Genomic DNA, 15,716 nt, shown 5'->3' with positions numbered 1-15,716 from the left:
TGAACTATATGTTTATTGGCTATATGTTCTTTGGGTATGAACAATATGTTCTTTGTATCTAAACTATATGTTCTTTGTAAAACAGGGTGCACATTAAGCATTGTGCACCCGGATGCATAAACCATATTTTGCCAAAAGTCAGGCAAAAAGACAACATTCTCATGATTTACTCCGACTAGTTACCTTTTTGTGGGAAATTAGCGTGTGTAAACCACAACCCATTGTATAAAATAAAATTCAAATGTTGTCCTTAATTTTCCCAACAACACCTCTTCTTCCCCCTTATTCACTTTCATTAATCAATCAAAACCACGGGGCCATTTTTAAAACCTTGTTTTCTATTTTCCACCGTTTAGAATTTGTGGAATCTGGAGGCCACCACCTATAATTTTCCTAAAATATTTTTGTGGGGGTTCAATAAAAAAAAAAGGGAAAATTTATAAAATGTAGTAGAAAGCTACCAAATGTATAAGCGATGTATTTAAATAAAAAACACCCGTAAAAAATAAGTGATGCATTTAAAAAAACTGGAGGGAGTAATAAGACCAAACCTTGTTTGGTAGTAGTACTACCTAACCATCATGTTTTGGATGCAAAACAAATGTACTTGTTTTTCGTGTAACACAAGTCTAATCAGTTATCTATTTATCACCCTAGATTATAAGGTTAATCAATCTTTTATAAATTTAATAAAAAAAAATATGTGATTTGAGGTGACTTCTGATTCCAAATGAGATATACTCCGTAAGAGATTTGAGATGACTAATTATTAAAAACATGTACAGTCGTAATCCGATATGAAGTGAATAAAGTTCAACCTAATTGTCTCACTATTAAAGGTTTTGATTTTTTTTGGTGGAAATTTATTTTGATCATGATGAATAGATGATGACACAATGATCACACTGGATGTGTTTTTCTAGTACATTCGGCTTGTATTTTTTTATAGTACACACATACATGTCAACATGTGTACTATTTAGAATTTGTGGGTTAAATTTTTTTTTATTTTTTTTGGTGTGTGGTTTGAGCATCTTCTTATCTTTGGCATTTTTCCTTTTTAAAAAAAAAAAACCTCACAATCTATTAGTAGTCATTTTAAAAACATCTAAAACCTCCAAATCAGAATGTTTGTATAAGGAGTATACCGTGTCTATTAAAGAAAATAGTAAATATCAACTACCTTAGTTGGTTAAAGTTATGGACAATGAGATCGAATTCATGCTTACGAGAATCCTTTGCATTATTGGGAATTTGTAAGGAAGTAAAAATAGAGGTAGATATGTAGAAAATTTAAAACGAGATCATGTTAATTTTACCTAACAATGCATAGTATATTTTATGTTTTTTAAACAACCAATATCAAGTAAGAAAAATTAATCAAGTGAATGAATTTTCTTCTTATAGTACTCATATATTATTTAGTATTTCGAGCTATAAAGAGAAATAGTACCTACCAATTTTATTAAAAAAAATAGAATTTGGAAGACCATCTTCCAATTATCCAATATTAATAAACCTTTTATGAAATTTATGAAATCGAAAAATATTGTGAAAATTCAGAAACTCATCATAAATCTTTCAAAAAAAAAATGAAACTAATTAATTAGGGCAAAATGGCATGTGTGATCCATCCCTATGACTTGGTATATTGAAATGCCTCAACCTCCCTTCTTGCTTCATCATATACCCATCACACAAAAATGCCTTAGAAAACTTATCTTCAACATTTCTATTAACATCATGAACAAACACATCTGTTTCTCCATCTTCCTTATTCCTAGCAATCATCCCTGCAGTATAAATTGCAGTCATTCTACCAGGTGCTTCATCATGATACCCAGTTGGTGCATCCACCATTATCACATCCCACTTTGTTTCATAAACTTCTTTTGGTAAACTTTTCAATGCAAGTTGACACATTGAATGCCTAACATCCCCTACTGAACTACACTCTTCACCTTTTGCCATTTCCATCATGTTTTCAGCTTCATTAACTTTACTATCATACACAACATGGTAAGAATCTAACATTGGGAATCTTCGTTTGATTTGCTGAATCCATGATTCGTCTTCTTCTAAGAAAACGGTTCTGCCTCCATAGTTTAGCGCGCTCCACATTAGACTGTCGTGGCCAAGGCCGAAGACTAGGAAGTTACAAGGGGATTTCTGTTGTAGGATTTTGGCAGAAACTGAGATTTCTTTGAGTGTTTGTTGTGGGGTTATGTTTGAGGTTGTGTAGTGAATAAGTGCATGTGATAAAGAAGATGGGATTTTTGTGCAGGTTGATGAACATGAATCTGAATCTTTCTTACTAATAATTTGGTCAGAAGAAGAAGATGATGATGATAAGTTTGATCTTAAGATAAAGAGGAGGAGAAAAGCTAGGGTAACTCCTAATAAGAGGAGCTTAACATTATGAGGGCCTTGAGGTTTAGATCTCATGGTGTTTAATTTTAGGATGAATGCAATTAAGAAGATGAATTAAGCTTATGTTGGTGTTGCAAATACATGCTAAGGAAGAGGAATATATATGAAGTGAGATTGAGGAGGGTATTGGTTATGTGATGAAGACTATTGAGCAACTGTATTATTATTGAGTTAAGATGAAGCAAAGTACTATACTGATATTTGGTGGATCTGCATGTTTGGTAACTGGCAAGTTATTTTGATTAGTATGTCTTAATTTAAAGTTTACAGTTACTAGTATGATTAGCTTAATGATTAATTAATCATTGTAATAATCAGAATGTGTTCTGTTCAACTGATTGTCACTTGTTTTCCCTGAAACTTACCTTATCTGAACTTATCTAAACTTATTAGGATTTATCAAAACTTATTTTAGTTATAAAATGTACTTAGTTAACCTTTATTTTTCCTGAAATAAGTGAAAATAAGGTGAACAAAACAGAATCTTAGTTTAAAAATCTTTGGATATTGATTTGGGTAGTATAAAGTCTGTCAAGCAGTAGCTTTCAAGGAAGCTTATACTTAACAATGGAGCAAGTTTAGAGTGTTCATGATTTATATGAACTAACTTTTTAGTGTAGTACGGAGTAGTTAATGTAGTTGTTGAAGTTCAATCATATTGCCTATCTACATTGTGTGACTCATCTATATACCGAACATTTTATATTTTATGTATGTGCATGTCACATTCTTAACCCCAAGATCAACTGATTAATTAAAATATGCAGAAAAGCATTAAAGAATCTGCATAATTACCGACTTACCACTAAATTGGATCATTTTATACAACACAGATGTACAATTATTAACCTTCTTTGTTAATTATGTAAGATGAGGTGTATAATCCCCTTTTTATTGAGACATGGTGCAAAGAAAAGCTACCTAAAAGCAGGTAACACAAGTACATTGGATAAGTTAACACTTAACACTCGAACTTCAACCAAATTATCTACACACGAAGTATGATGAGATCTTTTACTGTACAATGGCGAAGTGAATGCACCAACAGAACAAATTATTACATACCAGCCTATCAGCTTTCTAAATGTAGAAACAAAGATCCCAAAAAAGAAGATAAGCAGCATTATGCTTCTCAATGTGACTATTTCAGATGTGACTATTTCAGATTCCAACATATAGAATATAGCAGCAACATCTTAACCAAAATCAATTCCTAGAATCCGAGTGTGTGACTGTGTAGGCATCCTAAACAGGAACACACTTTTCTCTTTCTCCAGCTTATGATTGCATTCCTATTTTTCCAGCTTGTTGGTCCCGAATGGAACAGGTTAACATCATCTCCAAATTGAGTTATATATCGGTTTTCATCACTTCTCCTCAAATTCAACGTCTATGATATCAGAATTCTTTGACTGTGTTCTTTTGTCACCTCTTGAGAAGAAATCATCTTGTGTGCCTTGTGGCTGCCAGACAATGTTACGACAACCTTGACAACGTATTACACTGTTCTTCACGCCTATAAACTCCCTCTTGCATGCCGGGCAAGCACCCTGTGAAAGATTTTGCAAAAGGTGCATGAGAACATCTAATGCACGAAGCATATTGCTAACTGCTAAGTGCTAACTATAGTAGGAATGTGGGACATGGCTATCCCACTAAAGCATAACTCTTGCAACCATGTGGACTACAGGAGCCTCTTCCAGCATGTTGTAGCAGCCGTCTATTTCTGTTCTAATGTATAACGAGGCAGCTGAAGAAATGTTGCCCACTTTCAAGCTAAGTATTTGACAGTACGGGCGTACAGCATTAGAAAAGATTACCAACACATCTACCCTGGATCTACCATCAACCCAAAAATTACGTCAAAACCACCCCATCTAGGAGAACAGAGAACTATTCTAGTAATGTTCGACAGTCTCCGAGATTATCATATTGTTACAGCATGTTCTTGGAGCTATAACCGTGATCAATTATGCCTTATACATATAAACATAGTATCATCCTATCGTACTACATATACCTTCTCATATCATTCATCTCCAAAGACATTCAGGCCTTGCCAAGTCATCAGAGACCATGTACATTATCCAAAGGGGTAACCACAAAAACCCTCCAAGCACACGATAACTCCTGATATGTCTCTTCCCACTGAGATCACCCAATAACTCAGACTTCACATACCTCAGTAAATGATGACTGATAAAGGAACAAGAAGGGACAATAGAGTAGTAACCAGTTGATTTTGGTCTTCTTTATTCTGTTATTATATCTTTGGGTTTTTCATAAAAACAAAAAAAAAACTTTGAGATTAAGGTATCTCGTTGTCTCCCTAATACATACCCTTTAAAGGACAAGATAATACGGAGTAAGCCACAAACAGTACATTATCAAGTACTCCGTTAGTACAACTCGTTATTAAATTCTGGGTAGACATATCTCTTCTTCTTTTACATATCAAGTTTGCAGCTGGAGAGGGAGGTGACAAAAGGACCATTGGGAAAACATTTATCAACTACCTTGGTCTTAAAAAGTTCAATGTGCCCTTTCCTTTCACCATTCACCACTAACTTCAAACTAAACAAAATTGGAAAGAACTCAGACCCTAAAACAAGGCTTGCTAGCAAACAAGTGAGGACAGACATTGGATTATAACCAATACATATGACTTTGCAGACATACTAATGGACTTCCGCCTTCCCAAAAGATGGACAGAACTAACCAGCAATTTATACAGGGGATTAAATTCAAAAGGCTAGTGCTAGACCATTATCAGGACAAGGTGTCTCTTTACCCACAGACGATGTTCAAGAAGCAAAATACAGCTTAACCAACTTACCATAGTAAGCAGAAAGCAGTCAAAAAAAAAAATTGAACACAAAATATATGAAAATTAACTAATGCAAGCAGATGCATTTACCTTTACGGTCATTTTATTAGCAACAGCGGTGAGCAGAAGAGGACCAGCAATTGGCAATACCCAAGTGGCAATAATTAAACACCGAAACAGCCATCCGGACAAAGCAAACCATAAGAAGAAGATTGTCTGAAATGGAGATGAGCATATAAAGTAAGAAACCAAAAACTATAGCATTGACTCAACAACAGGACTACCTCATTATGCACATAAAGAATTTAACATGTAGATCTATTTAAAGAGTTCAAAAGTGAATAGAACTAAAGATTTTACACATTCAGTCTTTTTCAAGGTGTGTAAGTATGTAACCAATGAGCCAACCCCAAAGAAAAGAAGATGAAAGGAAGACGGTAATACATACAGATATAGGAGATGTGAAGAGAAAGGCAAGAGGAATATTGAAGTCAAAATTTAGACTGCCATAGAACAGAACAATACATACATTAGAAGCATTCTCCGACAGAGATGATACAATGAAACTAACGGATTCTTGCCAACGACAACATGATTTGATGAGAAAAGATGGCACCACTTGCTTAAAATGATGAGAAAAGATGGCACCTGAATGGAATTTATGGTAGAAGAGCCACTGGGTCGAATGAATTACTTTCCTCTCCCGAGAGAATACCCAAAACGGATTTGTGTGAAGTTTAAGGGGAAATATTGACTTATCTCTTTGAATGTGTTTTACCAATAATACAACTCCCTTCAGCTTTGAAAGCTGTGTTATAACTCCTTGTAAAGATACAGTAAGGGTATGGGCAGTTCAACAAAATGAAGATATAATTTCAGTTAAAGGAGTCTCCTTTCAGAAAGCAAGGGATGTCATTTTAGGGGATAAAGGGGTTCTTCTCTACAGATTACAGTCATCTGGTATGCTTAGTAAAAAACCTCCATTCACAATCAAAATGACAGGCCAGAAAAAGAGGTATATTGAAAGACAAAAATGTCATTTTGCCACACATTCATTTCTCCCATATTTGACTATGCTAATCCAATCCCAAGCGTAAATGATAAGGGGCTACTGAGGTAGTCAATTTTGCTCCTTGTTATCAACAACTCCAGAAAAAATGACCATGAATTTTAAAGAATAGTGGTAGCTTGCTAAATTGCTGATAAGCTCAAGTTTCAATGTGAAAAATTCAAGGCATGCATGTTGAAAATATAACCTTCGTATAGTAGAACGGATGCAAAGCAGTGCATAAATTCAAATAATACTTACTGCAGAACTCCTTCCAAGGGGAGTATCCATGAAACTATTGAACTGCTTCCTATACTGCAAGAACAAGAAAATGAACAACGTTAATCATGCTGTCAACTTCCACCACTAAAACAAAACGAGTGAAATAGAATTACAGGACATGATAAACCTACATCACCACATACTTCTAACTAAGTTTTCATCTATACTTGTATTGAGGTAATGGTATGTTTTCCAAACAGCACAACTTGGCAATTTTAAAAGCCAAACAATATCCACATGTTCCCATGATTATCAATAATAGAGCTATCATTTCAGATAAATGGATCGTGTTCGAGTTTGGTCCCGTTATCATGATTCTTAAACCCTAATTCAGTCTGCAACTAGCTCAAATGCAATGAAGGAAACGTCCCCAATTTGACAAATCGAAATTATCACATCACCATAATCTCTTAATTTCATGTCCGATGTTCAGACACTACTCCTAAAATCAGCTCAATTTCTTAACAATAACATACAACAAACTCCTGAAATATAATCAAATTGCAAAAATAACAAAATTCTGCACTAGAGAGAGCGGGAAAGACGAACCCTAGGCAAATTGCGGGAGAAGTCGAGAGAGAAAGTTCGCCATTTCTGAGTAACCTCATAGTCACGGTCCATTTCACGAACGCGAACGGAGGCAGCTTCAGCGGCGGAAGAAAGGCGACGGGAGATGGAGTAACGGCGGTCAAACCGCTCAGCAGCCTTCCTAGCGTCGAAGACAAGCTGTTCGAATCCGTCGTTGGCGGAGTGCCATACTTCCTTCAAAGCTTCACCTGATAATACGCGCCGCTTCAAGGACTCGAAGTCTCCTCGCTGGAACGCCACCACGCGCATAGGAAGCCGGTGAGGCGGCGGCGGTGACGAGAGAAAATAGGGGCGTTGGTGACTGTGGTGGTTGAGCTTTCCCTGGATGGAAGTGGGAGGAAGAAAAGAAATCGCCATTGATGAAGTATGAGAAGCTTTCTCTCTCTTCTCCGAATTGAGCTTTTTCTGTGTTCTAGCTAATTCGCTCGACTTCTGGTGCTGGCGTGCTGCTAAGCCACTAGCTTTGCACGTGCATTTCACGTGAATCCGATTTTCTTACGAGTATTTCTTTTCCCATGGCCACTAAATGCAGAAATTTTAATTTTTTGTTTTATCAGAAAATGCAAAAATATTTTCTTTTGAGCAAAAGTTAGTGAAATTTTCAATAAATAATTTGTCAAATGCGCATAAAAATGGATGATGATAGAAGTACACAAGGTGTGCAAGAGCATCTTGCACACCACCACTCATAATATGCCACCTCAACTTTAAAAGATTCTATCTCTTTTGAAAATTTCAAACTGAAATTTGAAATGTGTTTTGAAATTTAATTTTGAATTTCAAATTGGTTTTAAGTTCCCAACACAATCAGCAATTAATTATTTTTAATTTCCCATAAAAGCAATGAGTGCATTCCCCATAAAGGAAACGAGTAACCAAAAAATTAAATTATCTAATATTTTGATCTTTTCATGACTAAAATGATCCCGTAAAATGGTTTTGATCCGCAATTAAAAATTTGGTTACTTATCCTCTTGAGAAGAATCGAACACAGGTTTGCGCAGTTAGAGTAGATGTTGTAACAACTTAGTAGTGACCATTGTAGCAAGGGGTATCAGCACGTAAGTCATTGCAAACATAAATCTTTTAATCTAATTTTACCGAGTTTGAGAATTCTAAATATGATTTATGTAAAGGTGAAATGATCCTTTATAATCGTAGATAATATTATAACACATTCATGTGTTCTAGCTATTTTTTCTAATCTTGGTGGTGGGTCATAATTTTGTATTATAACAAGAAGTAAACAACTTACTCAGTAGATGTTTATGAAAATGTTAGGACTTACACATCTATTTTACTTGAGTTTATTTTTATTTAAATTTAATTTCTTCAAAAGTTATATAATCTTGTGTAATCTTAGCCAAACTTAGTAATTAAAGGCTAACTCTTCGAAGTTTGATCTAAACAGTTCATTTATAACGTACGGAGTTATATTTTTGGATAACGTTACTATTTTACAGGTTTAGACATACGGTAATAAAAATTTCATTTGGAGATTGGTAAACATTTTCTGGTATCATTAAGTTTTATTGTAAGTCTTTGTGTAATCAAAAAAATATGTAATATATAATTTTTTAAAAATAAATTATATTTTTAACAACCAACTCTTTTTTGATAGTGAGGTAAATTAATTATCAGATAGTCCCCATAAATATAACGATTTACAAAAAAATCATAGTTAAAGGTGAAAAAAAAATTCAATATTAAGTTTGATGTTTTATTTACTAAAATGATCTCATAATTTGGTTTGTCACATTTAAAATTTTGGTTATTTTTTCTCTAGTCAAGAATCAAGCACGGGTTCTCGCAGTTAGATCGAGTAGATGTTATAGTAGTGTAGTAGTGACCCCCTTAGCAAGAGGGATCAACACATATGTCATTTCAAATGAAACTTTTTAACATAATTTTACGGAGTTTGAGAATTCAGAATAAGATTTCTTTAAAGGTGAAATCATCCTTTTTAATCGTAGATTATAATACAATATTCGGTCCTAATTCAATAAGGGGTTATTGGCAAAAAAAGCTTTTTTATTATATTTTTACTAGGAAGTACTCTCAGTATGTTTTTTTAATGAAAAATAAATTTTATAAGTATGTATTTTAATATTGTGGGATCATTTCATGTATTATGAAATCTAAACATTCGTTGCATATATATAAAACCTTATCTATATTCTCAAAATCTCAAAAATATTATATATTTTCTAGCACAAATGGATGTGCTGATACCCCTTGCCAAACTGGTTACAACGAAGTTTATATGATCATCTTTACACTGCTCCTAGACCTGCGTTCGATCCTTTATATGTGGATCTTTTTTTTCCTTTGGGCAATTGTTGTTTTATGTTATTATTGTTTTTATGGTTTCTTTTTAGTATTTACGGAATCATAATAAACAATACTTCCTTTCTTTATGTATTGAATCTTTTTTTGGGATCATTTGTGAGTTTATTCATAAATTTTATCCAATTTTGTTTATCTTTTCATCCAGTTATATGGCCGTAACGATATGCTATTTCGACAATATATGATGTGGACTGTAATGACAGATGCGTGAAACGAACAATCTTTTGCATATCAGAAACTCTTAGATGTAGTTTAAGCTTCAGATATTATGAATAATGTAATGATTTTTCAAAAAATATATTTGTTGTAAACAATGAAGTTTAGACTTTGAGTTTAATTATCACGTGTAACTTCATCAGAAAACTTTTTGTTATATCTTGAAAAAAAAAATGCATGTACTCATATGATTCGTCGATGGATAATGAAAGAAAATGCATGTACTGATACTCGTATCTTTAAACTTTAAAAATCATAGTTAAAGGTGAAGAAAAACATCAACAATTTGATCTTTTCATGACCAAAATGATCCCATAAAAATGGTTTGTCACAATTAAAAATTTGTTTTATTTGCTCTTGACAAGAATCGAACACTGGCACACACAGTTAGAGTATATGTTATATCAGTAGAGTAGTGACCATTGTAGCAAGGGGTATCATCACGTAAGTCATTGCAAATAAACATATTTTTGTCTAATTTTACCGAGGTTGAGAATTCTAGATGTGATTTTTTTTAAAGGTGAAATGATCCTTTTCATCATAGATAAAGTTATAACACATTGTGTTTTCCAATTTTGGTGGTGGGTCATCATTTTGCGTTTTAACAAGAAACAAACAACTTAGATGTTTATGAAAATGTTAGAAATTACGTATCTGTTTTACTTGAGTTTGGTTTTATTTAAATTTAATTTCTTCAAAAGTTAAATGATCTCGTGTAAATATAGTCAAACTTAGTTAGTTATTTAAATCTAGCTCACTAGTACGGAAAAGGCTTCTAGTGACGCTTTATAAATGTCTATTACGACGCATAAAATCGCCACAAGTGCTTTTACCGACGCTTTCAAAAGCGCTCTCTTTGCCTGTGCCGCTACCCCCTATTACGACGCTATTCTTTTTCTTAGGTAAAACTTATGATTAGCGTCGCTACAGATTTACTACGCTTTTAAGCGCCGCCAGAGATCTAATTCACGTTTTCCACTACCGTACCTTTTGGAGTACACTAAAAGCGTCGCAAGAGTTCACTAATAGTGTCGTAGAAACTTAATTTTCATGGTAAATAATTTTAGCCAAACTTAGTAATTAAAGGCTAACTGTTCGAAGTTTGATCTAAATAATTCATTTACAACGTACGGAGTTATTATTTTTGGATACCGTACTATTTTGCAAGTTTAGATATACGGTAATAAAAATTTCATTTGGAGATTGGTAAACATTTGTTGGGATCGTTAAGTTTTATTGTAAGCCTTTGTGTAATCATAAAAATATGTAGTATATATATAATTAAGGAAAAATAAATTATATTTTTAACGACAAACTCTTTTTTGATAATGAGGTAAATCAATTATCAAATAGTCCGCATAAAGATAACCATTTACCAAAAAATCATAGTTAAAGGTGAAAAAAACATTCAATATTAAGTTTGATGTTTTATTGACTAAAATGATCCCATATGTTGGTTTTTGACAATTAAAAATTTGGTTTTTTTTTCTCTAGTCAAGAATCAAGCACGGGTTCTCGCAGTTAGATCGAGTAGATGTTATATATAGCAGTGTAGTAGTGAACCTTTTAGCAAGAGGGTATCAACAAATATGTCTTTCCAAAGGAAACTTTTTAATATAATTTTACGGAGTTTGAGAATTCCGAATAAGATTTCTTTAAAGGTTAAATCATCATTTTTAATCGTAGATAATAATACAGTATTCGGTCCTAATTCAATAAAGAGTTATTGGCAGAAAAAGCTTTTTTTTATTATATTTTTACTAGGAAGTACTCTCAGTATGTTTTTTTAATGAAAAATAAATTTTATAAGTATGTATTTTAATATTGTGGGATCATTTCATGTATTATGAAATCTAAACATTCGCTGCATATATATAAAACCTTATCTATATTCTCAAAATCTCAAAAATATTATATATTTTCTAGCACAAATGGATGTGCTGATACCCCTTGCCAAACTGGTTACAACGAAGTTTATATAATCATCTTTACACGGCCTCTAGACCTGCGTTCGATCCTTTATACGTGGATATTTTTTTTTCTTTGGGCAACTGTTGTTTTATGTTATTATTGTTTATGATTTCTTTTTAGTATTTACGGTATCATAATAAACAATACATAATCAGATTGCATATTGCAATAAACGACCATTGTCAGTTCTGAAAAGCCATTGTCATCTTCATCAACCTTCGCTAAAGGGTCCAACTTTGGCTTCCGTTCAAGCACAAAACATCAATATAGCTAGTTTTCTTCTACACCTTCTTCCAACCATCAATATAACTAACTTTTGCAACTGAAAATAATTTAGAAAAGGTAGATTAAATTTATTAATTCAATTACGCATTTTATCAAACACCTTATATGCATCACAAAGGGAGGTTTATGTAAATAAAATATGAATGCTCAATAGTTGAAATGATCCCGAACTGAACAACATGTAACCAATACCACGAACTGATAAATATGAATGCTCAACCAGAAAGGAAAGAATAAAGCACTGTCAAGTACAACATGTAACCAATATCACGAACTGAAAAATATGAATGCTCAATTACTTTAGAAATGGAAACCAGAAAAAAGAAAGAATGAAAATAAGAGGAGAAGAAATGAAATGTTTGGCGGTGAAGAATGAATGAAAATAAGAGGTGAATAATGGAAAAAAGATCAGTAAATGTTTGGCGGGAAAATGAAAGTGGATAGTATGGCGCAATTTCATCCCGCCTAATAGATGCGAATGGCGCAAATGGCTGAAATATTTTGCCGCCCATTATCTTCCTTTCTTAAATTTTTCCCTCTCTTTTTTTAGTGGAATTTGTGAGTTGGCATCATTTAATTGGTGGTGTGCAAGATACCTTTGCACACCAAGTATATCCCTAGCCTTTTCCCATAAAAATACGGAATGTATAATTTTTTGTGAATTTTTTGTGTAATTTGGAATTCGATTAGTGAAAAGAACATGTGGAACATCATACTATGAATACAAAGCAAAATGAAAGAAATTACTCCCAAAAATATTCTAGTACGAGGCAATTTTTTTTATTTTTTTTTATTGCGAAGTACATATTTTTTGACGGGAAATAATTATTATTTTCTGTAATTTCTTTAAATTTTCTTGTTTTCACTTGTTTGATTATTTAAGGAGAAAAACTATAAAGAAGTATGAACTTTTACTTACACATGGTGTACAATAAATATCGTAAGGCTAATGTAAAGTTATCCAAAATGGTTAAAAATTAACCTTATATAATGTAAAAGTTACTCCCTTCGTCCCGGAGTACTCGACCCGGTTTGACCGGCACAGAGTTTAAGGGACTTGAATTGACTTATTTAATTTAATAGGTAATAGTTGATAGTGGGGTATTATTTTAATATAGTTAGTGGGAAAGGTGTAAAGGGGTGGGGTTGGGGGAGAGTAGGGGTTGAATTTTTAATTATTTTTTGTATGGAGTAGGGGGTAGGTGGGTTAATAGGGGTGGAGTGAGAAATAATATAATATTTTTAGAATATTTCCATTTTTAGAAACAGGTCAAGTATTAAGGGGACGGCCCAATAAGGAAAACAGGTCAAGTATTCCGGGACGGAGGGAGTATTTTTAGTGATATATTTTTGTTAAATAAAAATCATCCCTACAAAATAACTCATAATTTATAAAGTTAACCATGTAAGATTTTAAAAAATTAATCCATAAAACAGGAACTATTATGTAAGACCGCTTAACGGTTAGACCAAATAGTTAAATTTATGAGTTGAATAGTGTTATTATTTTTTAACAAACTTATCTATACTATTATTAAATCTCCAAGGCAAGAAATGTCACGTTACCATGTGTCATTGTGATTTGGCAAGTGAAATAATGATGTGTAATGTCATGCGCGCGCGCACATGCATTACTCAAATTTATTATCACAAAAAATGTTAGTATCAATGTTCAAACCCATGACCTCTGATTCACAATGTAAAGTTCTAACCATCTCTACAATGATATAACGTGTGACTCTAAAGTAATGAAAAAAACACAAAAGTCAATTCTTATAAGTATTAAAACTTTAATGCCCAATATATATTTGAATAATAACCTATTATAAAAAAATTAATTAATCTTTCTTAATTAATCATATCATACGATAAAAAAAAGTTAATTGTTGCCTATTTCTTTAGCTAATCAGTCGTGTGTTTTTCTAAAATATACTATATTTTTTGTTATTCAATTTATAATAATTGATGATTTATAAGAAATTTCTTATGTTTATAAGTGAATTAGAAAAAATAAAGTTTTATACGGAGTACCAATCAAGTAAGACTTGCAAAAATAAAATATGGATATTCTGTAATATTGGCAACAAATTAAATAGAAAAATACATAAAAGTTTGCAGAGAAAACAATCATCAACCGAACAAAAACCAAATAACAAAAACAATAAAATCCGGGGCATCGCCCGGGCCACTAACTAGTTATTAACTAAAACTCATAAAACCTTAACTAATTGATATCATTGCTTAACTAATCAGTTTTATTGTTTAACTAATTGGTTCAGTGCTTAACTAATTGGTTCGGTTGCATAACTAATTGGTTTCGTTGCTTAACTAATTGAATTTCAGACTTTAACTAATTGGTTTCAGTGGTTAACTAATTAGTTAAAGTGCAGAACTAACTGGTTTCAAAGCATAAAAGTGTTCTAACCGTTAGACCGTCTTCACTAAAAATTTGTATAAAAAATTACTTATAATTAAAAAGTTAATCAAAACATATTAAAATTTACCAAAAATTGACAAAAGTTACCTTCAGGTGCTTGCAAGACTTAGACCTAGTTTTCCCATTTTTATATTAGTTTGATGAGGAAAATAGTATAAATTAATTAGTAACATAATTTTAGATTTACCTAGTTTTCAGTTGTTTTTTATAAATTTGGGAAAATTATGGAAAACTAATCGGCTCAATTATGACTATACATATTTTCACAAATTTACTTTTTTATTTCTCCCAAATAAACAAACATGGTACTATGAGGAATTCATACATTTATATACTTTTATTTAGTTCTCCTCGTTAAAATTAAGTTACCAAACATACTGATAGACTCTGAATTACAAGAGTAAATGAAAAACTGCATAGATAATAATTACATTCACTGAAGATAGTCGAAAAAACAACGGATTTTTCATGAAATACCCTCGAATTTTGGCGAAATTCACCAAATGCCCCTCACAAATGACAAAATACACCAAATGCCCCTCACAAATGACAAAATACACCAAATACCCATAATGACGTCATCATCACCATAATCAACCAATTATTATCTAATTAACCCATTAATCCTCTAATTAACCCATTTACCCATTTACTCTTCTCTTATCTTTCTATCTCCCTGGCTTCCATGGAAGCCACCTCCAACTTCTTCCAACCACAATTCGGCCACCGGCCACCACCAACGCACCAGCCCCGTACCACTAATCTCTCTCTTACGCTCCAATTTCTTACACCAAACCCCGATCGAGTCATCGACCAACCACTGCATCGTCGCTTACCTCACACCACACTTCCTCCCTTCTACCTCCTCCCTCCTCACCCATAGCAATCAAGAATCACATGGGGAAAAAACCAGCCCCCTAGCTAATTCTCTCTCCTACTTTTTTTACAACACCCTCAATTTAGTGTGAGTTGTGCCCGTTATTATTACTAGCACAATCAAATCTGAACCAACCCCATTAAAATTCAAGCTAAAAACATTAAATTCATAATTCCATTTTGGTGAGATTGAGGGTTATCACTAATATTATTTCTTCCATCTTCTTCTTCGACTTTGCCGAACAAGGATAGCAGCAAAGCTCCAATCGTAGGCTTCAGAGATATTTTCAGGAACAGAACCCGAATTGAAGATAGGTCTGAAGTGGGTTGGGCCCAATTGGAGAATTCATTATTCTTGAGTTAGGATTCAGGGGGTAACGGATTGAAGAAGAAATCAACGCATACGT

General features: G+C 33.0%; 2 protein-coding genes across 2 annotated transcripts; both read right to left on the bottom strand.

The window, feature by feature from the left end:
* Positions 1-1,510: 1,510 nt before the first annotated feature.
* On the bottom strand, positions 1,511-2,845 carry LOC110788300 (glucuronoxylan 4-O-methyltransferase 1-like). Its single transcript, XM_021992925.2, has one exon. The coding sequence runs from the start codon at positions 2,443-2,445 to the stop codon at positions 1,603-1,605; it is 843 nt and encodes a 280-aa protein (XP_021848617.1). The 5' UTR covers positions 2,446-2,845; the 3' UTR covers positions 1,511-1,602.
* A 490-nt stretch (positions 2,846-3,335) lies between these two features.
* LOC110788338 (uncharacterized) lies at positions 3,336-7,606 on the bottom strand. Its single transcript, XM_021992972.2, has 4 exons — positions 7,137-7,606; positions 6,567-6,620; positions 5,348-5,473; positions 3,336-3,980 (listed from the first exon to the last, which is right to left on the bottom strand). Exons 1-4 carry the CDS (start codon positions 7,530-7,532, stop codon positions 3,798-3,800), a joined length of 759 nt encoding a protein of 252 aa, XP_021848664.1. The 5' UTR covers positions 7,533-7,606; the 3' UTR covers positions 3,336-3,797.
* Between the last annotated feature and the right edge of the window lie 8,110 nt (positions 7,607-15,716).

This window comes from Spinacia oleracea, chromosome 6, assembly GCF_020520425.1.
Source record: "Spinacia oleracea cultivar Varoflay chromosome 6, BTI_SOV_V1, whole genome shotgun sequence".
NCBI lineage: Eukaryota > Viridiplantae > Streptophyta > Magnoliopsida > Caryophyllales > Amaranthaceae > Spinacia > Spinacia oleracea.
This window is presented reverse-complemented; position numbering and strand designations above follow the sequence as displayed.